The following is a 24,249-nucleotide window of genomic DNA, read 5'->3' as shown; positions in this document are numbered from 1 at the left end:
TCTCTGAGATTAATTCACATCCTTCAGTTTTGAATAAAACCCTCGCTTTAGGGAATATTCCCAAGATAAACTGTCACTGTTATCTGAGCTGACAACCATGACTCATGCTTTCAGCTCATTACACTGTGTTCATGTGTCTTTTACCAATAAAAGACACAAGCACACACACTCATTTATTTCATGTTGGTAAATGTCAAAAATCCTCCATCGCCCTCCTGCTCTTACGTACACACATCCTGCGTTTCCTCCCGTGCGATCAATATTTCCATCACCACAGTGGCTTCACCATTCAGGTTTTAAGGGGGGGGGGGGGGGGGCGATGGGAAGAAGGCCAGAGATTCAGCATCAGCCTTTTTTAACCTTAACACAAACCGGCCTGCGCGCCAAAACCAAATCCAGCTGAACAAATACAGAGGACGCCTTCTCGGCTACCTTTTTTCTTTATCACATTAACCCAAGTGATGGTGAGCATGTCGGGATAATAGGGCTTGAGCCCGGTCCTGAAAGAAGAATATGTTGTATAAAATAATGGGCGTTAAACGTCAGAGCCCATCATGAATAAACAAACTCAATCAGCTGCCAGGCTGAGAGTCGTGAGACGAGCTGAGAAAATGCTAAATGCAATAAGTTAAATCCTGTGAGTGTGTGAGTGTGTGAGTGTGTATGTGTGTGTGTGTATGTGTGTATGTGTGTTTGTGTGTCAAAGCTGAGCATGTGCGAGACGTGACAATTACACGGCCTGGTGGTGACTATCCTCTGTTGGAGTACCAATGTTCTTTTGGCTCAGAACACACACATACACACACACAAACACACAAACACACACACACATACATACACAAGTACAGTACGCAATAAAACACTGATGTTGTATCCGTAACCGTATCCGTATTGCTCCACACACGTTCAACCATCATACACGTACACACATGCAATATCTTTATCTCCACACAGTATAGACACACACCAAATTGAGTCACTCTTTCCCCAATATCCAATTGCCATTGTCCTTCTTCCACTTCTCTTCACCAGTGGGATTCTTCCGCTCACCCTTCACCACCGCCAAGCAATCCTGCCCCTCAATCCACCGGGTGCTTGGACTCACACCAGGAGAGAAACCAATTACTGACTTCCACATACTGTGCACACACACGCATTCAAGATCTGGGTTTTTGGACCAATCCCTTCACACTGTGTGAGGCCTCCTGCTTCAGACTTATATTGAAGGTGTAATCCCGTCTGTGTGAATGTGTTTGTTTGTGTGTGTGTGTGTGCACTTGTCGGCACATGTGGTTGTTTGCATCCTCTGCAGGGTGCAATAACAACCCAACCTCAGGTCCACCGGTGGCTCTAATTAAATCAGCAGGCCCGTGTTGTTTTTATATGAGCCAGCCACTATCAACACAATTAGCCCAAATCAGGCGGCACGGCTGGCTATTGTCGCTCAAAACAGAAACCGGAGGAGATGATCAATCCACACTCTGTTCCCACTTCTCTTCAGTTTCTCACACGCCTCAGGGCTCCCTGCCCCTGCCACAGCATCATACCGACAGATCTTCTCTAATGAACGTTGAGCTGTTATTTAGCTATTCCACTGGAGCAAATTAAATCTTGTATCTCTTGCTCATTAATTCCTCCCACACCAGCACTTAGTGAGTATAGTCCAAGTGGTGTCAAAACATGGCATCTGCACTCACAGTAATGCGCATGTGACAGACTGCATCCTGATTCTCTCTTGCCGTGGTGACTTCAGGATTAAAGGGGCATTAAAGCCAGATGATTTTGAGCTTTTCTTTGCTGAAACTCTTAATTTATTAGTGATTAGTTATTAGTGATTGCATTGAACGGCTGTAGGGAATGGACGATGGGTGTCTCATGGGAAAGCTCAACATGGTACAGGTGTTACACCTTTCTGACTCACATCATGGGAGCTTTACCTCAAAGGACTCACCGATAATCAGACAACCTAGAGTTCTCGTGGACGAATCCTGAGTTTATCTTTCTGCCAAACAACCTGCGGCTCCCTAATGACCAAAAGCCTTTAGTCCAGCTGTGGCGGCGAGCTGTTTAAACAGTGGCAAAAGGAGGATTGCCGGCGGGGTTGAGCTGAGGTGCCGGGTTGGCGCAGACCTCATCAAAATCACATCGCTTGCATGTGATTGACTGGTGTCTTCTGTCGAGCAGGAGAAGAAGGGAATGCTCTCCAAAAGGCAGAGGGAAATAAAAAACCTCACAGAAACCTTTGTACGGCTCAGAGCCAGACCGGGTCAATGTGTCCTGCACGTCTTTAGGGCTAAGTCTTAAATCAGGTAGAAGATATAGTGAAGACAGGATAGTTTTAGTTAATCGACAATCCCAGTCACAAGCTGAGAAAAATCCCCTTTCAAACTGGGTCAGGAGGATGTATTATTTAGTGAGTGCCATCCCATTATTTCCCCGCATCCGGACGTGATCAAATAATAGCAGTGATTATAACCCGCGCACACCTTCTGCCGACAGCTCAATTCACCGGCACTGTGCTGGACCTCACGCTCGTTGCCTACCTGCAAATTTGACGTGGAACTTGTTCTCTGGCTTGAGAATCTGGACGTACAGGGGGCAATTTGGTGCAAAGTCTTTCACCGCCCAGGCTCGGAGGATGGTCTGATGATCCTGAGAAAAGGGAAGGGAGGCAGAGGAGAAGGTGTGACAGTGAGAGAAAGAGAGGGAGAAGCCCGTCATTAGCAGCATCAGATTGCAGCTCCTCTCTAATATTCCTCTTAAACCACTCACTCGACAGCTGAAATGGCCCCTCGCAACATTTCAGAGTAATGTAATCAGGATGTCTTTCTTCTGGAGAGGCAGTCAAGGCTGCACACGGCTACACGAGGCGAGGCCGTGAAGAGCGCGCCGACTAAAACGGGTGCTCAGAATGAAGTGGCCCTGTGAGGCAGAGTGCCGACTCAAGGAAACAGCTGAGGCTTCCGGCAAATTTCATATCACTTCAGGTATTTAGACATAAACCCTATTATTGAACAATGCAGGAATGTCCGTCCTAACAGGAACGTTGCAGCAGGACAGGAAGAGCTGAGAACTGATGGTTAATGATTAATCTATTCCACATTAACAATTTTGTAAGAACCCCCTTAAATCAATCTGCACAGGAGACTGCACCCCCCCGAACGAGGTCCCACACAAGAGGCTTTTTGCTTAAAGCCTAATTTCCAAGGTTTGCTTGAGGACAAGAACATTAAAATATGTGTGAATGAAGTTTCTGGGATGGCAGCAGGGGGATTCCACTTAAACTTGACTTCTGTGTACACAGTATGCACTTTGTTTATAATGGCCAAGAGGTTATGTGCACATCAGTGTTTGTTTGTTAGCAGCATTACACAAAAACTACTGGACGGATCATCACAAACGTTAGTGGAATAATGTGTCATGTGTCAGGGAAAAACCCATTAAATATTTGGTGCAGCCCGACTGACTTCACAGGGATTGTTGGTTGCTCTTCTGAATGCTACTCCAGATTGGATACTTGACAATTTGAATGGCGTGGTTTGAAAATGCTCTTACACATTTTATGGCACTCAGAATTGAACATTTCACTGAAAACAGAACATGTCCAGCTCACGGAGGTGTGAGGTGAGTTACAGGATCCCCAAAGTCAGAAGGAATCATCCTCTTGGGACCAGGAATGTGTGCAGTAAATTTCACAAGGATTCAGCCAACAGTTTTTGGAACGTTTTGGATCAAAGTATATATATTTTTTTAAATGTCAAGCTTGTGTTTTAACTATAAGATTTAGTTGTTCACTGGTTTATTTTGTAAAATTGTAAAAAAAAGCAGGATAACAAGCCGGTGCAGCGAGCTAAATCAATTTCTATCAAAGGTTGCTTTAATGATTTTTTTATGAAGCAGTGTTCTGAAGAAAAAACAAGATTCAAAGCAAACTAAAGAGATTTTTCCGAGTTCATTTGTTGTAAAGAAAACAAACATGTTGAAAGTGATCAGCCAGGCCAGAAGCCTTGACATGTTGCAGTGTGAGGAGGAGGAGGAGTCATGGTGAAGTAGGGAAGCAGCAGGGGAACGTACAGCAGCTATTCGGTCCACTTCAAACCGGTTACTGAGGATAAAGCAGGCCTCAGCGTCGTCCATCCTACGGGCAGTTAGTAGAGCATGTGGCCATGGAAGCAAGAGAGATAGATAGATAAAAAAGAGAGGGAGAGAGGACACAGGAAGGAGGGTGTTGTCATGTTATTGAGGAAGAGGACAAAAGACAACAAAAAAAAAGCAAGACAATAGAACAACAAATGAACCAATGCGACTATCAAGCCTAGGAAATCCGACAGATGTCTTCATGCTACATTCTGGATCGTTGGTGTTTTTGGTCACAGGGACTCACTTGGCCCTCATCAGGTCTTGGTCTTTGAGAGCAGACCCCTGCAGGTAAATGACTCTCTGGGCCCAAAGAGGGACGTGAAGGACCCTCCTGACCTGGACATCCATCTCTGCCGGGCACAGGATCACCACATAGTAGTCCTGTACACACACACACACACACACACACACACACACACACACACACACACACACACACACAGACACACACACACACACACACACACAAACAGACACACACACAGTTGGTAATGCAGCCGAGGAAAGTTTCACCACAAGCAACACATCATCAAGTTTTTTGTTCATACATAACCGAGGACTTATTTCTGCAGGCTCCAACAAGTTAAATTTCAGACTTTTTAAGACCGAAATTAATTAAATGAATTGTTGTTTTGATATTGATCATTGGTGTTTTGGTAAATAGTCTTCATCATCATCCAGTTTCTTATCTCCAGCTGTTCCCTAAACCCAAATCTCACCGTAACCTCAGACCCTGACCCACATAAGACCCCCCTGAAGTGGTGAGGACCAATCAAAACACTCCCCCTGAAACACTCACACACACTCCATTGTTGATTAAGGAGATACTATGTACACACAGATGCAACCTCAAGCAAACACTCACATCTGCTCCCACATGAATGAAGCAGCAGTTTGATCTGAGCTATTGCTGAATTAATCCTCTGCTTTAACCTCAGCCTCTTGGGCTCCTGGCGAGGATAACACACACACACACACACACACACACACACACACACACACAGACAGACAGACAGACAGACAGACAGACAGACAGACAGACAGACAGACAGACAGACAGACAGACAGACAGACAGACAGACACACACACAGACAGACAGACAGACAGACAGACAGACAGACAGACACACACACACACACACACACACACAGCCTCATATTCTACTTATAACCATTTGGAGAGACCTGTAGTCGTGGGTGAGCGAAGAACTCATTGAGGAAGTCCATGAGGAGGTCGATCTTGAGGCAGCTGACACACAGCACCACGTGTTTCTCCGTCTGTGCCCTGTAGCGGCTGTAGTTCCCCCCGGACTTCTGCCGCTCCATCCACAGAAAGGCCAGCTGCTCGAACTGCATCCCGGACAACATCCATCACATTCAACAGATGGAAAATTGGATTAAGTCAGCTGAAATACAGGGAGTAGCCAGGTGGCCCATGAAAAGACAACAATGCCTTTGCGCCCGTGTTGTGTTTCCGTTTGATTAGGAAGAGTGTTTAGATGGGATTAAGATAAGCGGAGGTTTGGTTCAGGATGTGGCCGAACAGGGTTTAAACAGAGGAAGGTAGGTTATAGAAATAACTGAAAAACTTCTATTCTTATGTGCTGGGGAGGCCCAGGTGGACAGACGGTTGACGAGATGTGTTTTAATGAGGACAAATGCAAGAAAGACTGTCTGAAAAACTACCCAGATAATTTACACTGAATACATTGGAAAAATTATTCCACAATGTTTGTCATATTTTCGGCAGCAAATAGAAAAGGAACAAGGAATAAGAGCACTAAACAAAACACAAATGAGCTTCAGATAACGAAGTAGAGCAGAGGACTACACAGTGGGAAGTGGGTCTCTGCAGGGAGGGGAGGGGGGGGGGCTCCAAACTTTTTCAGAGGAGGCTAAATGGATGTGAAACAATATCCAATTATCCAAGGGAGATCACCTGGAAAAGCCTTAATGAGTGTGTGTGTGTTGCAGTATTGGAGATTTCTTCAGCTTTTTGCTACTTTCCCATAATCATAAACTACTTGGGACAGAACTTTTTTCATGACTTTTAACTATTTGGGCTCTTTTGTTGGACTCTATTGTCTTATTGACTTTTCCCTGGGTTTTCCCTGGGTTTGGATTTGTGTTCATTCTGTATTTCCTGTTTTATTTTGATGTTTTACTCTACACTTGTGTGTCTCTAACTTAACTTCTTGTTATTTTTTCAGTTTTTCCGGCCCCTGTGATCGTCAGCACCTGTTCCTCATGTGTTTCACCTGTGTTCACTTATCCCTGCCTCCCTTGTGTATATAAGGCTCATTTCCTCCCTTTGTCTTTGCCAGTTCGTTTGTCATCTTTCACCCGTCATGGTTCTTGTCTCTTCTTCCTGTTCCCAGTGTCTTCTATGTTTTTTCAGTTTAGCCTTTTTTGCTAACTTTTCTGGTTCCATTGATTTTTACGTTGGTTAATTTTTGGATTTTGTAAGTACCCCTTTGTTTAATTAAAGGACACTTTGCTTCTGCATTTTTGGGTCCACCTGCACACAGCAACTCTGACGACCTTTTAATTAATTTGGTTTTGTCTGAAGATAAGTCAAACCGCAATGCACTCAATTGTTTATTGCATTACACTACATCATCATTGGGATCCAGACATTGAATGAAACCATGGTGGGATGATGAAGCGTCTCTGAGGGGAGGGCCTAACTCTCTGGTTTGCAAAAAACTCCGGCACTACACTAAAATTATTAAAACATTACTTGATTTTATTTTTTAAATAAAATGTTCACTCCAATATTGATTCAAGTTTTGAATCCTGGATTAAGTGAGTGAAACACTTATTAATTAGTGGCAGAGTTATTTATTGTTCCCTGTCACACACCCTGCACCTCTCATTAATGGCGACAATAAAGTGTTTTTAAAGTTGTATTTCTTTTATTCTGTCTTTCCTAATGTTTTGATTGGTCTTGCAAGAACCTTCATGATGCATCTTAACCTGACCTTTTGTCAGCGCAGTTCCCCCCCCCAAAAAAAACTACCTAACCGTCCCTTTTATACAATGTGATGTTGAGAATCTTGTTGAACCAAACACCCGTTTTTTTTTTTTCTTTGATTTAAGTGGCAGGTGCCATTGTTGTGGAACGGAGCGCTCTGCCAGCTGTGATCGAGGTCCCCTGCTCTCAATGAACAGCTGCTTCTAAACATGCAACTTCAGAGACTCAAGCACACACTGTTAATTAGCGTTTATCTTTCCAATTTTCATTTTTATATTAAGGCAGTTTTGTTTTTGTTCAAAAGAAGGACTTATTGATTTCACCCTCAGATTTTGTAAGGCTGTTACTCGAGAGCTGAAGCTTGAGCCCAAGGGAATCTGTCCGAGCAACAACACACCTGAGTGCAGCCACACAGCCTGAGCACAAGCAGAGCAAATCAACCAGAAACGACTCTCTTGAATACAGATCGTTAAAACAAAACATATACAACTATGCTGTTTTCCTGTGAGAGGTCGTCATTTTGACCCAGATAAATCCGATCGATTTGGTATTGAGATAATCTAAGCTCCTAGGAAAACACCATCGGCCCACACACAGACGTGTTCTGACATCATCTGTGTACATCCAGATCTCGACGGCAATTAAACCTCTGTTTTAGAGCATTCTGATTGACTTCAAGGAAAGTCTCCAAACGGAGAGAAAATTTATTGGAGGAAAAACCTAAATGGGTCTTATTACTAAATCAATATCCTTTTAAGGTTCAAAATTAGGTGGTCACTCACAGGAAACACGAAAGAGACAAAAATAATAAGACAGAGGCCACGTTCTGATGTTCTCTGTGGCTCCCCTGTGTAGCCTGGACACACACACACACAGACGGTGGGGGTGGGGGGGACAATTTCTAAATGTCAAGGGGTATTCAGGGATGAAAGATGTGGAGTGGCGGCACGGGGGGCGACACGGCATCTGTCTGTGTTGCACAGATCGTCGTTCCTTTCTGAGTCAACACGTGAGAGTTCAGCCTCAGTATCTTCCCGATGGCGTCTTTTGTTGGTGCGATGGTTTTTGCCGCCACTCTGTCACAGCTGGTGTTTAATCGGTTACTGATCAGGCGTGTGTCTAGGACGCCGCCCCACACCTACTGTTCACGTGATGCGCCAACAAAGCAGTGTAGCGTCGCCACAAAAGGAATACAATTTACAACAATACAAGATTGGTGGTAAACCAAATCGCATGGGAATTGCTCAGTGGTGTGTGTTTGTGTGTGTGTCCCTCTGCCAACTTCAAATTCATTATATTAGCACTTCTAACATCTTTAAGCAGACATGCAGGTACGCCAGCCACCTGAGGGATAAAAGCTTTACACAAATATAAGAAACAACGATTAGGATAAATGGCAGTTGATACGTTTGTCTTTTTATTTTAGCAGTTCCTGTAGAAATAGCTTCAGTGTTTTGGTTCTCCATCACGCTCTTCCCTCTGGAGCAGTGAAACAACGGGAGAGGGGTTCTGGGGAATTGAGCGGGTAAACGGGGACACTGTCGCTGGTCTCTAAATTAAACTACTTTTGAAGATCTATGTAGGATGCCGTGAGTCATCACATTATTGTGCGAAGTGGGGGAAACAAGAATGATGAGTCTGAAGGAGAAACTGTGCTGTAGTGAGCTCAAACAAAGGCAGCAAATTGTGCTCTGTGGGATGCACAGACACTGAACATTCTTATTTAGGTTTTAAGAATTTACTAATTACTTTGAAGGAACGGTTTTTAATGCTGTCGCCTCGCAGCAAGAAATTTCCCAGTTTGAATCCCAGTAGTCTTTCTGTTTGGATTTACATGTTCTCCCCGTGTTTGTGTGGGTTGTCTCCAGTTCCTCTGGCTTCCTCCCACAGTCCAAAGACATGCAGAATGTGAGTGTGAATGATGGACTTGTCTCTGTATGGCCCCTTATCCACTGATCAAAAAACCCACTAAGACCCACTAACATCTCGCTTTTGTCTTCATTCCGTCCCGGGTCAAATGACTCTGCAGTCGGCACCAGTTTTAATCAGCTCCGATCGGCAGTGATGGAAACGTGACGCCCGGGTGAACAGGATCATTTGGCAGGACAGCGAACTGACAGAGCGCCTTGAGCATGACGCACCAGGGGGAAAAGGTAAACTCTACTGGCAATGGGAAAGAGATCAATCGCCATTTTTTGGGCAGGTTTAACTGTGTTTAAAAATAACATATACCTGCTAGTTTTGGATGGATGGATAATCATTGATTTTCCTACCTCCAAATGAAATGGAGGAACACTCTGGACAAAGCAGGGCTGGTTTCTTCATTACACTGAAAATAAAGTCGAAGTCTCGAGGCCTTCAGGGATCCTTGTCCCATTAAAGCATCCTTTCTTTAAATCTCACCTCAAAAGCTTTCTACTATGTGGTCATATCATCACATCACATGCCTTTCACTCAATCTCTCTGTGTTTATGATCTACTTGTCTGCCCTTGTATTTAAAGCTTCAAACCATTGTCTCTCACCTGAATGGGAAGCACGATGAGCGCCACGAAGATCATGATGACCACCAGGAGCTGCGAGGGCCAGATCTGAGGGGTGACATCTCCGAAGCCCACCGTGGAGAAGGTGACCACGCAGAAGTAGAGCGAGTCGAACAGGGTCAGGTTGTTGCCCGCTCGCTCCAGGTGTTGGATGCCACAGATGCTGAAGGCGGTCAGCGAGATGGGAAAGATGGAGACAACAAGAAAATGGAATAAGAACAGCCGAGAATTAGATTCCACTGGCACGTTAGACGAAGTGTCTTGTGGAGGCCATTCTACACGGCGATCTTCCTTTCACACTTGTGCACGTATGTGTGATATTTCATGTGCAGACATGGGGGTGGACGGCATGCGTGGACGCACTAGTGGGACATTGCGTGTTTGTATATATATAGGTACACAAGCGCAAGCTGTGCGCACAATCCAGATTTTTCAGGGATAGATGAGTCAACGGCAAATGTCAACCCTGGAATGGTCAGAGGATCTTCTGGATTAGCTCCGGCTTTCACACCAGATATGAAGCGAGCTGACACATCCATGTCATTTCACTATCTCACTCTCGCAGTTACCGCTTCTGCTCTCTCTTTCCTTCTCTTCACTCCAGGAGCCTTTTTTTTTTTAATTCCCTCGCCTCATTTTCTCCTGCATGTAACATACCACTGCTCGTCCATCTCTCCCTCTCCTCCTTTCCTCAACTGTGACAAACCTTCACTTCCTCTCCGACCTCTCTTTTTTCGCTCTCCTCTTTCCTCATCATCTCTCCCCTCTCTCAGTTCAGTGTCAGCCACGAGGACATACTCACCATGTAAACATGAGACAGACCAGCGTGCTGATGAGTATCACCACTTGGTTAAACATGGCTGAGTGCGTCCGCTGGATTGCCCTGTGGAGATCGTTCTGCGGACAGAGAGATACAAGTTCTTTTAATGCGTGGTATTCTTTAAGAGTAAAACAGCACGAAAAATCGAAATCTAAATGGATGAAATATCTAAATGTTTTAAAAAGGAGATCGATGCAAATAAATAGAGCTGGAGGTTAAGCTTAGTCATCTGGATGTGATGGAACACGGCCATTAAGAGGGTGGAAATGACAGCCAAATAATATAATGTTGAGATGAAAGTAATGGAAAAGAAACTGGACAGGAAGACAAGGCTTCACTTACTATCATGTTCTCCAAAGCGTGTTTTGCCAGCCAGCAGTTGAGAAACACAGGGATGAAGAGATTTCTGAAGGACGGCAAAATCACCTGTCCAGAGGAGAAAGCTTCAGTACGCGTCATCGGGTTAAAAAAAAAGAATGCATTGTATATACAGTAATGGGATTTCGTCATGAGGAATGGGATTGTCTGATGTGAGTGCCTTTTATGTGTCATTACAGCGGGTGTCAAACATGCTAGGTGCAATTCTGGAGCGGGGGATTGGCCCGTGGCGAGCGAGGGCCAGAAGCAAATGTGGGTGTCAAGTGACCCGTGTCTTTCCAACTCACAGTGATCATGAAGGGGACGGCGCTGATCATCTCCAGAATGAACGAGACACGTAACACTTGCTCCCAAACGTTGCCCTGGAAACATAAAAAAAACCCACACACAGGGGTCAGGAAACTCTATTGTCATGGCGACCTGGGGGGGGATTACCTCGTAACAGGGAAATCGATCGGCGTTGGGCAGAATAGATCGGGACGTTTACGGGGTAATACAACACCCTCGCAGACTCTGAGAGAAGAAGCCGTTCCTGCAGGGCTTTGCCATTCAATTAAGATGTCAGCCACGGTCGTCTTTATGTGTCTGCCGCCCGCATATGGCTGACCTGGATCTGACTGGTGTGGGTGGACAGGCCCGGGGTTTGTCCACAGGAATCAGTCGGCTCGAAATGCTAAGGCCCCGCCGCCTCCGGAGTAATCTGCAGAGAGACCTCTTCATGGGCTTATAGTGTCGAGGACATCAAAGACAGGACGTCCAGTTGATGGATCCCCCACCACCCCCCCCCCCCCCCCCCCCATACTGCAGGGACAGAAAGGCCCCTCCTGAGGTCTGCCACTAACAGCACAGTGCCGAGGTTCTCTCCAAATGCAGGAGCAACAAGAGTTTGAACGTGAGAGAGAACAGACCGAGGAGTGCAATGTGGACAACGACCCCCTGAGGCACCCCCCCCCACACACATGGGGCCACGCATGTGCAGAGATCACATGTGGCCTCAGACGTGCAGTCGGGGTGCGACTCACCTTGTAGCTTAGATACACGAGCAGCATCGTCTCTGAGAAGCTGATGAAAGCCACAAACACCTGCAAAAAGGAAGGAGACAGAGGGGTGAGAGAGAGAGAGGTGGAGCGGAGATACAGTAGTCAGACAGACACCAGAGCAGAGAGGAGTTAGGAGTCGCAGAGATGGAAGAGGAGAGCGTGGGTGGAATCAGTAGGCGTGCTGGTGATTGCGCTTCAGAGGGAGCAGGTTTAAGTGAAGCAAGAGACAACCGGGGGCGTCTGACTGTGTACATACACCGGTGCGAATTCATTGTCCTTAAAACCAATAAAAAGGAACGCGCATGCACCCGTGTGAACATTCATGTATGCAGAAATGAGTGTAAACAGACTGGGGCCTTGTTTATACAGGAGTGTACTGATGCATCTGACCTGCAGTGCCCAGAGCGGTAGCGGTCTATCCACCCAGATGATCAGTTTCCTGCGGAGCGGCAGGAAAGGAAGAGAGGAGAGAAATGTGGCAGAGAAAGACAAAATTTAATGAAAAGAAATTCGACAAGATATTGAAATCCTTCTCTGCCCAACACAACAACACTCGGGGGCCATGCAGGACCAAAAGGCTCGAGAAGTGATTCAGCAGTCAAATTGGAAATTTACAGCCATATTGTGAGAGAAAGGCTTTTTCTTTTTTTTTTGTTCAAAGACACCCTGGGGCTTATGGCTCCTTGGCTGCTCGCCTGCCTGCGCTACTGTGAGTCTGCTGCCTGGAGCAGGAGGCGGCCCGGCCCTCTGCTGATCTCACTCTGTCAGCCTCCTTATTCATTTGGAGCCAGAGCTTAGCCAGTGTCACCAGCCACCAATTAGATCAATAGGTCCCTGAGCAGGAGACATGGCGTAGCCCTCAGTCCATCTGCACTTCCTGGTTCCCCTCCCTGTTGCTGTATATTACATACTTTATCTCCACTAGATCGTTGTTGATTAGGCCGCGCAGGCACTACGTATGTATTATGTCGACAGCTAATCAATGGATTTAGATTGTGACGAATGAATGTGCATCTGTAATGCTCGATATCAGCATGGTGAACTGCATCAGTTAAGTGAAGTTGCATTGATTGGGTTATACAACATTTCCGACCGGTGGACCGGTGTTTGAGATGCCAGTCCCCCCCCCCCCCCCCCTGGTTTTTATGGTCCCTCTGCGGGCCGAAGCCATCCCTCCTCATTAGAGACACATGCTTACCAGTCAAACTCACTCCAGGCATGAGAGGATGAGTTTTGTTTGGTGCAGTTGGCTCTGCTCAAGCTGCAGGAGAGAAAGACAAAGACAACAACACACAAAAATGACTAACAACGTGACCGACCCTCAGTTTACTCTCCCGATTTGCATCTCCACCTTCCTCCATAATCTCACATCCAATCCTCTTTACAGGACACACTATACACAGTGTTATCTCATCCAATCGACCTGGCGCACTTGTTCCTGCTATCAGGCCTCGGCACATTCACAGAGGCCGTGTTTCACCCCCCCCGTTATCACGCTTTTCTCACCAGTCCTGTCTCTCCTGTTGCGGATTGTCCAGCAGGACTCTGACAATGTAGAGGAGGCAGCTCAGCACTTTCAGAGCAAAGTTGAACATTCGCACCCGCAGACCTGCAATGAAAGAAAAGAAAAAAGATGACCGGAAATACACATCGGCAGTGCAATTCATCAAAAACACGAATAAGCTCTTTATGAAGTTTAAAGCTCTAAGGCACGAAGACACAACACAAACAGTGAACACACAGAATATCCCTGCATGGAGAAACAATAGCAGCTCATAAGCCATTTATCACCACAAACAATAAAAATAGCACATTGTTCGCCAAAACACGACCTGTTCCATATTTTACATAAAGCAATAGCTGGTTTATTGTAATAAAACACTATTCAGTATTTCATCTTGCCTGCTGAATGTTAATCTTGCATGCCTCACACCTCAGGTTATATCAATATTACAGTGATTAGATTTTTAATTTAAAAAAAGGATGAGCATAAAATAAACCTGACATTTCAACCTCAATCTATTTTGAGTTAACGTTTTATGAATGACTCTTTCAATGGATTTTAATTATGCAGGAGAATAAATATTTCAAATGGAATAAAATGTGAGTAGAATAAGTCAGTCCACAGAAAACCAGAGTCACTACACAGACATATATAAAACAGTGAGCGGACAAAGTTGAACAACTGGTGATGAAATGCAGAGCAACAGAGACAGGAACATCACACACACTACAATGAAACACATCTCTGCAATCGGAAAAAAAATAATATAAGAACAACTCATGTGGAAACAAAACAGACAGCGGACGGGGGAATTCACCCGGGCAATTACAGACAGAGAAGGCGTGATCCCAAACACACAAGGCAACTCACTGGATCTTTGGTTTTTGATGAAGAACAGCTTGAGGCGCTCCTTGAAAGTGTTCTCATTCACATAGAACTCTACCTGCACCCTAAAGAGAGGGACGGAGAGATGGGCAGAGGCAGTGAGAGAGAGACCTATTGGGATAATGAAGGGACAAGGGAAAACAATAGGCCTCCATAAAATGCTTCCTTTATGGAGGCGAGTCACGGGATAGAAGAGGATAAAAGATAAAAGAATAGAGGTAAGGAAGAGTGGGGGAAGGGAGGAAAAAAAGTGAACAATTGAGCAAACTGGAGATAGAATGGGCGATAATGATTATTTGAACATTGAAAAGTATGGAAATAAAATGCTGTGGCTGACCACATTAAAGAATAATGGGTTTTGGAGGAAATGGTGTTCCGGCTGGTCTGCCTGCCCATAAGCTCCGACAGCTGCAGTCAGTCTCGTTATCTCCACTGATTAAATATAGAGCAACAAATTACTTCCCTCTGATGTTTCTGCTGAACATGGGAGGCCATAATTACTGCTCTTTCTCCTTTTCCATTCTGGCACCCTCCTGTTAGAAGGACGCACACTCACCCACACACACACACACACACACACAGACACAACACTTACTGTACACATGCAGGCCCAGAATACACACCTGCAACCAGGTCAACAGGATTATTGTGCCATTCACGCGCCTATCTGACATCGGCCCTCATGAGGAGCCATGATGAGAGGGACAACGAGGTGCTCCTCAGACGGCCTTTACATGGGGTGGAGACACACAACCAGGCCGACAGAGTCAGAGAGGGGACAGTGTTTCCTGTCTGACCACCTCGGGGGAGAGTTCTCAGCAGCCCTCCTTTCATCGGGCGGAGGGAGGAGTGGATGACTCAGGTTGAGGATGAAAAAACGCCACGGCCCGGCTTTCCGGTGGTCTCCTCACAGCACAGAGACACATGAAAGGGAGGCAGAACAACTGCAGTCTATTCTCCTGTCAGCAGGAAGAGGAAGAGGTGGCGGCGGCGGCGGTCGGGGGGGGGCTTCCCAGGGTTCCAGAGTGACGCTATACCGGTGCTCCACACGACACTCCACATGCACACACAGACCAGTGAGACCGAGAAAACTCAAAACGCACAACACATTCCAAGCAACATTTGGGGGGGGGGGGACAGGCCTCAGTGTTGCTATGGCAACAGAGGAGTCGTTGTCTTTTGCCTCCCTTCCCTCTCACATGAGCAGATGTGAGCAAACACAAGTGCAGCGAGTGTGCTCAGCCACTGGAGCCGATAGCCCCGCTCCAACTTGTTGAGGGCGCCCCTTGCTCCCAGCAGCCTGCTGACAACAACGCTTCCTGCACACACGTGACGGGAGACAGCAGAACATGCAGATGTGCACAGAGGCTCCCCAGGCTAAAGAAAGAAAACTCAAGGATGTGTAAGTGCACCCTTGTGAATGGATTACTGGAGAAATAGGAAGCCCTGCAGTATTTGAAGGAGTAGACCGTAGGGAATAGTAAGGAAAGATTATGTGGGCATGCAGGTGTGTGTGTGTGTGTGTGTGTGTGCGTGTGCGTGTGTGTCCTACCGAGCTAATCGACCATACGACTGCACAAGTTCTATTATGCACAGAGCAATCAAACAGTCAATACCATGGCAGCACTACAAGCAGAGAGCCCTATCAGTTTCTGAAGCAAATATTACCCATCCATTATAAAAAAAAAAGGAAAAACCTGCAATGGCAGTAAATCATTTATCCGCAAAGATAAAGCAAAGAGAAGAAATAAATGAAGAGAAAGAGATCGATGCTTTGTAAAGGTTTGTTTTCTGTGACAAACAGGTTAACCTCAGATAAGGTACACGTTCTCTTTTCTGACGCACATTTAATTTGCAAATCATCATCGAAGTCACAATCAAGTATAATTCGGTTTATTACAATAATGGTGTAATCAAGACGATTTGATTACTTATTAGAATTAGGAAATAGGATAACTGGTCGTCTGTGTCCCATCACTATTTTTTGCGACCAGCTATAAACCACTCTAGATTTCCCACAGCTACCTTACGCCACAGTTCTATGGCTCTGATGAGAGCCTTGCTCATGTGTTGACTTCTTCTGGAAAGCGCCAAAACCGCTCAGAACATAATCATCCAAAAAAGACTGACTGCTTAAATGTTCACTTTCAATCAAGGTAATGTGTCTTTCTTACAAGAACTGTGTGCCTCCAATGTCCAATCGCGACAGCGTTCCTCGCTGCCTGTTTGTTATTTCTTCAGGACACTTAAACTGAGATACGTTCTTAAAACCGGCCAGCCATGCATTTCTTAGTTCATCTCAGCCTCTTGGAGAACTTCAAGAGGACGAAAGCTTCAGAGGCTATTTCGGCCCTGATGTAGGAGCTGCTCCACTCAAGCGTACAGCGGGGGATGAAAAGTAAAGTGGAAATATGGCCCAATAAAGAGTTGAGCTGTGGGATAGATTGAGAGCCCGGATCTTTAATCTAAAGGGAGGACAGGGGGGAGAAAAACACATTAAAAACTCATAAAGAGCATTATTTCAACACAAAAAGCACACAGCCACATGATAGAGTCACCTCTGGGCATTGCAGCCCTCCCTAAGGCCCTCCAAAAAGAAAAAAAGCACAACATTGGATTATGGAAACAACCACTTCAGGGTATTGCTTTAAGAGATACCACGATACTAAGCCCCAAAGAGGTCTGTCTCACTCTCCTCTCCGCTGCATATTCAACATATACGTTTATCAAAGTAATTGTTCGGAGCCGGGACGCTAAGACTCATCTCGTGGGCTTTGATAAAGCAAAACAAACAGGTTTAATGGCTGCGAATAAGAGCACGTGAGGAAAGTGGGGAATTGTATAACATTTCCAACCTGAGTCTGGGGAGACAATTAGCATTTGCCTATTTGCATGTAGAATTGAAGTCTGAAAGAGAGAGAGACAGAGAGATAGGTCTAGAGCGGAAAAGAAAAAAACCACAGACAAATTAATAGACACAGGCAGATGGACCGACAGACAGAGGGAGGGGGGGGGGGGGGGGGGGGCATGCGGAGGAGGCTCTTTGAGAGAAAGAGAGAGGGAGAGAGATGAACCTTGTTCTCCTGCTGCTTCCACCCATGCCTGTGCTCCATAATGACACAGCACTGGCCGTCTAATGACACAGTGGATGAGACTAAAGAAACCCCAATCTCTCTGTGAACAGCACTGGTTGGTCACGTCTGCACACAACTCAGAAATAGTATATTCATGAAGGTAGAAGAAAGCAGGAAACAATAGGTTACAAGGGGGGGAGTCTAGAATGATTTATTCTGTTAAAATAACAGGAAGTAGGCGAATATACCTGGGACATGATTTTGTAAAAGAAATAAATCCATAACGGATATTCAAACATAGTGTGATTTGTAAGATGAAAATATTTATCGATTTTGCACATGGAAGATGTGCGAAAAACTGAGATGGCAGTTCATGCATGGAACATCTAAATTATCTGGGAGCAGAGAGAAAATGCTGTTCATGAGCATTAGCATTGACACGAATTCAGAGAGAAATCAGCGGACCAGTGGAAATGTTGTTTTTAAAGCAGCTGCTCTCATCGAAAGAAAGAAATGTGCTGCCACTGAAGACTTGATGGAAAATTGCTGTTGGCCACACACTAGTTTGAAGTTTATTACTCAGCACGCTGGTGAATGGGCAAATGGGAAATCCTCTGTGAAAATAGGGCACAAATAAAAGACTGGTAAAAGGCAGACAATGTCAAACATTTATATAAAAAGGTACAAATGAGGCCAGGGGGAAATTCAATGTAATAAGAGGGACAATAAACTGCGCAGCACCATGGGTCTGCTTTAGCATCTTAAGGAACCCAAGCTGTTCTTCATTCAGCCAACAGTGGAAAGGCCAGCCTGTCCCTGACCCAGATAATTCACGACTGTTGGAGAGTGTTGATGGAAAATGAATAAAGAATAAATGAAAGAAAATGCAATGAAAAATGAGAAGACCTGTGCATCGCCCCCGCTAGCAAGCTTCTCCTTCCACGGTGGACGGAGCACAGCTTCACGTCGGCTGAAGTGTCAGATGAAACACTCCACTTCCAACAGAGCTCATCAAAACCGACTTAATCACTGCAGTGAAACAAGCACGTACTTTCCTCTCATAACTACTTAATGACGACCTTTAACAGATTCTCTTTCTCTGCCCTATCCGTCTATAACCAGAGGAGAAAGCTGACCAGTCTACATCAAAGCTCCGGGGTCTGTCGGCTACAACAACCGCCTCCATCTGTAAGAGCCGCAGGAAAATGACAGTCATCACTTTCGAGGAAATATGTCATGCACCCCGCAGGATAATGACAGCGAGTAAACGTGCACTGCGGCTTTTACACAGAGCCATTTCCTGGACTACCTCTGGGTTCCCATGGAATAAAACTTTCCATTCATCATCGGTGGAAGTGCTCCAGCCGTTCCTACCCACTCCTGCTCCCTGACGTAACCCGCCTTGCCTCATCCTTCCCTGAAATCATCATTCTCTACTGATGTGTTGACACGTTCACATTGTCCCCCATTCTTTTGTTTACCTGAAGAAGGAACAGACCCCAGCGGTTCCTTCGCCACCCCTCTCAAAACAAAACGATGATTTAAAACACTTCGAAACCCCCCATTCGTCCCTCCTGTCATGAAACCTAATATGACTCAAATTGGTCTCTATTAAACGGCATCCAATGACATCCAATATCCCCGTCCCTTTTGATTACATTAGCCTCAGATGCAGACATATAAGAGATATCAGTCAGTTTCAAAGCCGCCTTCAAATCCCTGCTTTGAGGCCGACATGCGCTTCAGAGTGAAACATGAGAGGAATCATCTTTATTGCCTCTCCATGGTGTCACCAGGGGGCTGCATGGATTTGAAAGACAACTCCTGTGTTGTATTAAGGGCGGCTGCGCACTAGAGGACTTCCAACTCTTGACAGGTTGTTTTTTTAAACACGGGAGACCACAGAAAATGACAGATTCAACCAATCTTTATTCGTATAATCTTCAGAAGACACACACTTGACAATTTGACCAGACTGCACACTTTCAAGATTTCCCAGTGGCGATTCCAGAGACTTTGTCGGAAGGGGGGTAATTGGGTCCAAAATCAGGCTGATTATCCTTTAGTGTGTAGCAGCCTTGAAGCTAACTCAGTTTTGGAATAGGGGGGCTACAATCAGTGGACAATTCTGTTTGTGATCCCCCACAACGGTGTGGCTCAGCAGCTCCCTGCCCCCAGTCTTGATGCCTCAACATCTAACTCTGTGAGAGCCCGAAAAGAGCTCGGACAATTGCTAGTCAGCTGATGGCTGTGTTAGTATCCATAGCAGGAAGGCTTGTAAGTGTTGGCAGCGCTCCTCTAACAGAAAAGCAGGTCGGGGAATCCGGTTTCTTAACTTATCAAAGGCCAGTGGTGGTGTATGGCCTGGGGAGACACACCCTGCTCTGATGCCGCTCTCTCCACAGCCTCAGGTGACTGCTGTTATCAAAGACGACAATGAATCAAGGATTTAGCTGCTATATACAGTGTATATATCTAGCGTGTGTCTGTATCTTTTATTGTACATAGATATTAGAGGTTCTCCACACTTTGCCTCAGGACGCAGAGGTCGCTGGAGTGCGAGGAACAAAAATGTGATAAAGTCTGACTCTGCGACCAAAGGGAAGAGTCTCACTTCAGGCACTGTTGTCTCCGTACAGTAAACAGCCTTCTCGCTCAGCTCATGTTCACCAGACGCCACGTGCATGATGTTCTCTGCAAGGGCATCATCCCCTCACCATGCCCCCCCTTTTCTTCCTCAAACAGCCTTTTCTCTAATGTCCCGCCCAACCTTTCCTTTTTGCCAATATTAATCAGCATGTTGTTTATGTCGTTTTTTAGGAGCTTTTTCTAATTAACAGGGACGTTCATGGGGCCTGATGCTCTGGTTTTATTATCCTACCCCGTTCTACACTGATGCAGAGCCCCCTCCCCACCCCCCAATTAATTTTGCTGGGAGAACATGCAAAACCGTAATGAGGGATGTCATGAGGTCTGCCTGCTCCCTTATGACCCCATCTATCTCACCCAGCGTCTAATCTGATAAAATCACCTCCTCACATCATACAAGTCACATCTGTATATTGTTAATAACTTCCCTTTACGCAGGCTCCGGCTCTGCAGACATGAGGCATCACAAATACACAGTCCTACAACTCTTGACAGGGAAATTCATGAGAGAAATATATTGTCTCACTAAAAGACTCTGGCAACCACCTTCTACAGTGAAGTCGAGGCACAAAACAAGCCAGATTATTGACAGTATTGATGGATCATGCTCCACATTGGCTTCACTAAATAAAGGCTTGACTGGAAGAATTAAAAAGGAGGCGATGGAAGCAGGGGCACGGGGAGGAAGGATGGCAGGGAGACGGAGATCGATTGAGGGGAGATGTGGAGGCGACAGCAAATAAGAGATTGTTTCAAATGACAAAAGGGCGTCTTTTGTATGGTAATCCTGGACTCAGAGGAGAACCCCCACTGAGACTGTCTACTGTGCAGCAAAATTAGACATACTGGGAACATTCTAGCAAATTTGAGAGGAACAGTTTATTTTGGAACACTGTAACTGCCGTGCAATTAGCCAACTATTTTGAGTAATCTCAAAATGTATAATACCAGCATATTTTGAACTGCATCTAATTGCACACACTCAGAAATATCAGTCCCCTTAAAATGCCAGATTTTTCTTAGATCAAAGAATTATTCTCTGAGAAATCAATGAAGTTTTCAATGAAACAATTCCAGAAAACCCTGATCCAGATCAGAACCTAAATGTACAGGATTCTTTCCTAACCCATTCAACATCCCTCCATAGTTTCTTAGTATTCTTGCTCACAAATAAACCAAGAAACAAATTGACAGGGGTGAAAATATAACCTCCTTGGCAGAGGTAATGAAAGTGCTTGGGTAGGAAAATAGTAGTATTTGGGCAAAGGACAAAGAATAACATATTTAACAGATTTAACACAACTGTGATCAAATTTACGGAAAGGCAAAGACGAAAGCTGATATCAACAATAAGCCTTAATTCTAAAGTTGGATATCGAGTTGTTTTAAGGGAGAAGCCAGATGGCTCCTGTGACGGGTAAACTCCTTATCGTCAGTCTGTATTTAATTGTTAAGTCATCTGGCATTTCCTGAAAACAGAAGCCTCTGACTCACTGCCAGAAAATATAACTGGTTTTAGGGTAATCAGAGCAGTGGCATTCAAATTCCCCCGCCTCTTTGTCCTTGACACATTTCTGTAACAGCAGAACACTTACTGATCAATTACCAGACACAACCTCGAACCACACTGATAACCATAATTGGCTGGTGTAGCCAAACCTTTAGCAGGAGGCCGCCATGGAAAATCTGTCTGTGGAGAGAGGGCCTGATGCAAAATCTAATGTGTGTAGTACATGCAGATTTTTTTTTAATGTTTTTGCCAAATCTTGTTTAAAGATAAAGAGAGGTGTTAAATAAAAGTATAAAGTATTCATGAAGGGCCAGGGCAACCTACGCATACACAAACCCCAGCGCCCCAAAACACCAATTAAATAATCTGAAAAATGAAGGGTACATACATACATGAAAGAGGACAATGAGTGCATGTGTCAGGGAGATAAGTTGTGCGTATATACACATGTTGACAACTCTGATCTGTGGGAGTGTGTTTGCTCTGAGACCTGGTCGTACTACGGAGCTATCTGTGCACCTGCGTCCACTGGAGCGCGTCTGGCCCTGGAAAGAGGGGGCTGTTTAGTTAAAGGCTTTATCTATTAATGGACCATAACAGACAAACTCTACGTGATTTAGCCATAATTAAGCTTTCGGTCATGCACGATCAATTAAGGCTCCTCACGTTCCTTCTAATGAGCCCATGTTATTGCCACCATTACTCCCTCATGGGCAACGGGACCAACATCTCGACCCTCTGACAGTCGCTCGCTCTCACAAGTTTTCTAGACATTTGCAAATAAAAGCATGTTTTCACGCAGATAAGGTACAAGGGACTGGTTTTCTCCGAAAACACTCCAATGATGAAAGAAGAACGTCAAAATAAATGAACGAGTTAGACTGGAACCTCTTTCGACACCATACTCCTGAATACATTCATCCACACCATGTGTTTAAGGTAATTACAGCCCATCTGTGGCACTGACACACACTCCTTTACAAATGTCTCTATAGCCTCCAAACCAACCTCGCTGCCACTTAATTTTTTATTTCTGCGACATCCATTCGGTGAAGTCATCCGCTGTGTGGTCGGCTTCTTTTTCTTAGAGGATGAGGACTATAAAACGTCCCTTTATTGATGGACTTCCAAGAAAAAGAGCAGGACTCCACCCCCCCCTCCACTGCTGCACCTTTGTAAACAGGTGACTGAGATCATCCTGCACACTGGTCTGGAAACATCAGTCCTCAGGCAATAGTAATGAAAGAACGCCAGAGGAGCACGGCCAGGGTGTAGCGGGCCCTTTGCAAGGCTTCGGTTCTGTGAAACAAGACCCTTCGATGGATTCACAGTGAAGAGATAAGTGGCTGCTTTTGCGTAGACAGTTTCAATATATTGAGAAGAATTGAGACACTAGGCCACTGTGTCATGTGCAACTTAGCAGCAGCAGGTTCTGTTATAAATCCTGTCAATAGACCTGAACTGGTCGTCTCCTCTGTGCATTCAGCAGCAAGTTTCCCCAATTATCTGGCTGCTCACAACACCCACTCAACCACAAGCATTTTTTGGTCCTCATTTCCACCCAGCAACAGGAGATGCCAGGCGTGAAATGAGGGTTAAGGTTCCGATTGATGAAATGGTCAAATAAAGTGATGCATATATGGCATGTCAGATCTCTGCAGCCCTCTAAATGGAGTGTAAGCAAAGGTTAATTGCCAGTCACTGAAAGCGCCCACTTGAAATTGCATGTGCAGGTGGCAGATGGTTCACTGTAAACCTCAGGAATTATGACACGAGGAGCAACATAGACATGGGGACATCTATGGCCTGCTCCATTTCCCTCCTGGTTGGTGGCACCAGAGGTTTCAAATGTAAGAGTGTTAGTAAAAACAAAAGTTTTTAATCAATATTTAGTCAGCACATCTCTTTTGAGTATGTTTCTCTTCGTATGGTTTAATTGCACTATTGCTTTTGGTGTGATAGTATTGCATTGATCGCCTCTACGCACATAGGAGAAGGAGTAAACCTGCTGCAGCTTCCTGAGCAGACGCGCAACTGGTGGCAAAATATCTCAACGCATATTACGCCTGACTCCACGACATGACATGACAGAGAGAAAATGCGAACTCAAAAACAAACGAGTACCCTTCTTCTGAGTAACCTCTCATGGCACACAGATGCGCAACAGATTCGGTGCGCCGTGCGTAAACGGTGCAGGCGGCAGCATCCTTACCTGTCGTCGGTCTGCCAGTCCCCGAGCAACAGGTCTCGGAACCGGTACCGAGGGGGCAGCGGGAGCACCTCCTTCTCCAGTTCAACCATGGTCTTCCTCCTCCTCAGAGCCCGGAGACACAGACGGAAATGAACGCAAACCGCACCTCCAAACCGAGGAGGTGGACCCCCCAAAACCCAACTCCGCTCTTCTCCCTTCTACTATTCAAACCGTGGATGAATAAAGAACGCATCGATAGGTCTCATGGTGTCGTCGCAGACCTCCTTCCCAGACAGAAAGAGAATCAACTTGTGTGTATTGTGGTGGCAGCCGGCAGCGCGCAGCCTCTACTTTTCTCTTCCAGCCGAGGCAACAGGTCGAAGATGTTCATCCGTCGGTGTGCAGGGGGGGAGGAGGCTGCACTTTCCCTGTGACAGCCTGAGAGCAACTGGTTGTCTCCCTCAACATCACCAGCAGCATCCTCCCTGGGCGAGCTCCGCATGGGCGCACCGCCTGTGTAACCAGCCTTTGAGGAACGCTGCA

The 24,249-nt window shown here is 45.6% G+C and overlaps 1 protein-coding gene across 1 annotated transcript in view; it reads right to left on the bottom strand.

Moving 5' to 3' along the window:
• The window catches only part of LOC128458802 (potassium channel subfamily T member 2), a 33,649-nt gene extending 9,400 nt beyond the window's left edge, over positions 1–24,249 (bottom strand). Inside the window, exons 1-14 of the mRNA XM_053443795.1 lie at positions 23,728–24,249; positions 14,268–14,347; positions 13,400–13,502; positions 13,092–13,154; positions 12,284–12,332; positions 11,876–11,935; positions 11,141–11,215; positions 10,818–10,901; positions 10,458–10,552; positions 9,638–9,818; positions 5,326–5,490; positions 4,385–4,521; positions 4,075–4,138; positions 2,544–2,652 (exon numbers count right to left, since the gene is read on the bottom strand). Coding sequence (XP_053299770.1) covers positions 2,544–2,652; positions 4,075–4,138; positions 4,385–4,521; positions 5,326–5,490; positions 9,638–9,818; positions 10,458–10,552; positions 10,818–10,901; positions 11,141–11,215; positions 11,876–11,935; positions 12,284–12,332; positions 13,092–13,154; positions 13,400–13,502; positions 14,268–14,347; positions 23,728–23,816 — 1,354 coding nt within the window. The 5' untranslated portion in view covers positions 23,817–24,249. The remainder of the gene's footprint in view (positions 1–2,543; positions 2,653–4,074; positions 4,139–4,384; positions 4,522–5,325; positions 5,491–9,637; positions 9,819–10,457; positions 10,553–10,817; positions 10,902–11,140; positions 11,216–11,875; positions 11,936–12,283; positions 12,333–13,091; positions 13,155–13,399; positions 13,503–14,267; positions 14,348–23,727) is intronic.

This window comes from Pleuronectes platessa, chromosome 16 (genome assembly GCF_947347685.1).
Source record: "Pleuronectes platessa chromosome 16, fPlePla1.1, whole genome shotgun sequence".
Lineage (NCBI taxonomy): Eukaryota > Metazoa > Chordata > Actinopteri > Pleuronectiformes > Pleuronectidae > Pleuronectes > Pleuronectes platessa.
Note: the sequence above shows the minus strand (reverse complement) of the source record. Positions and strands in the feature narration are given on the sequence as shown.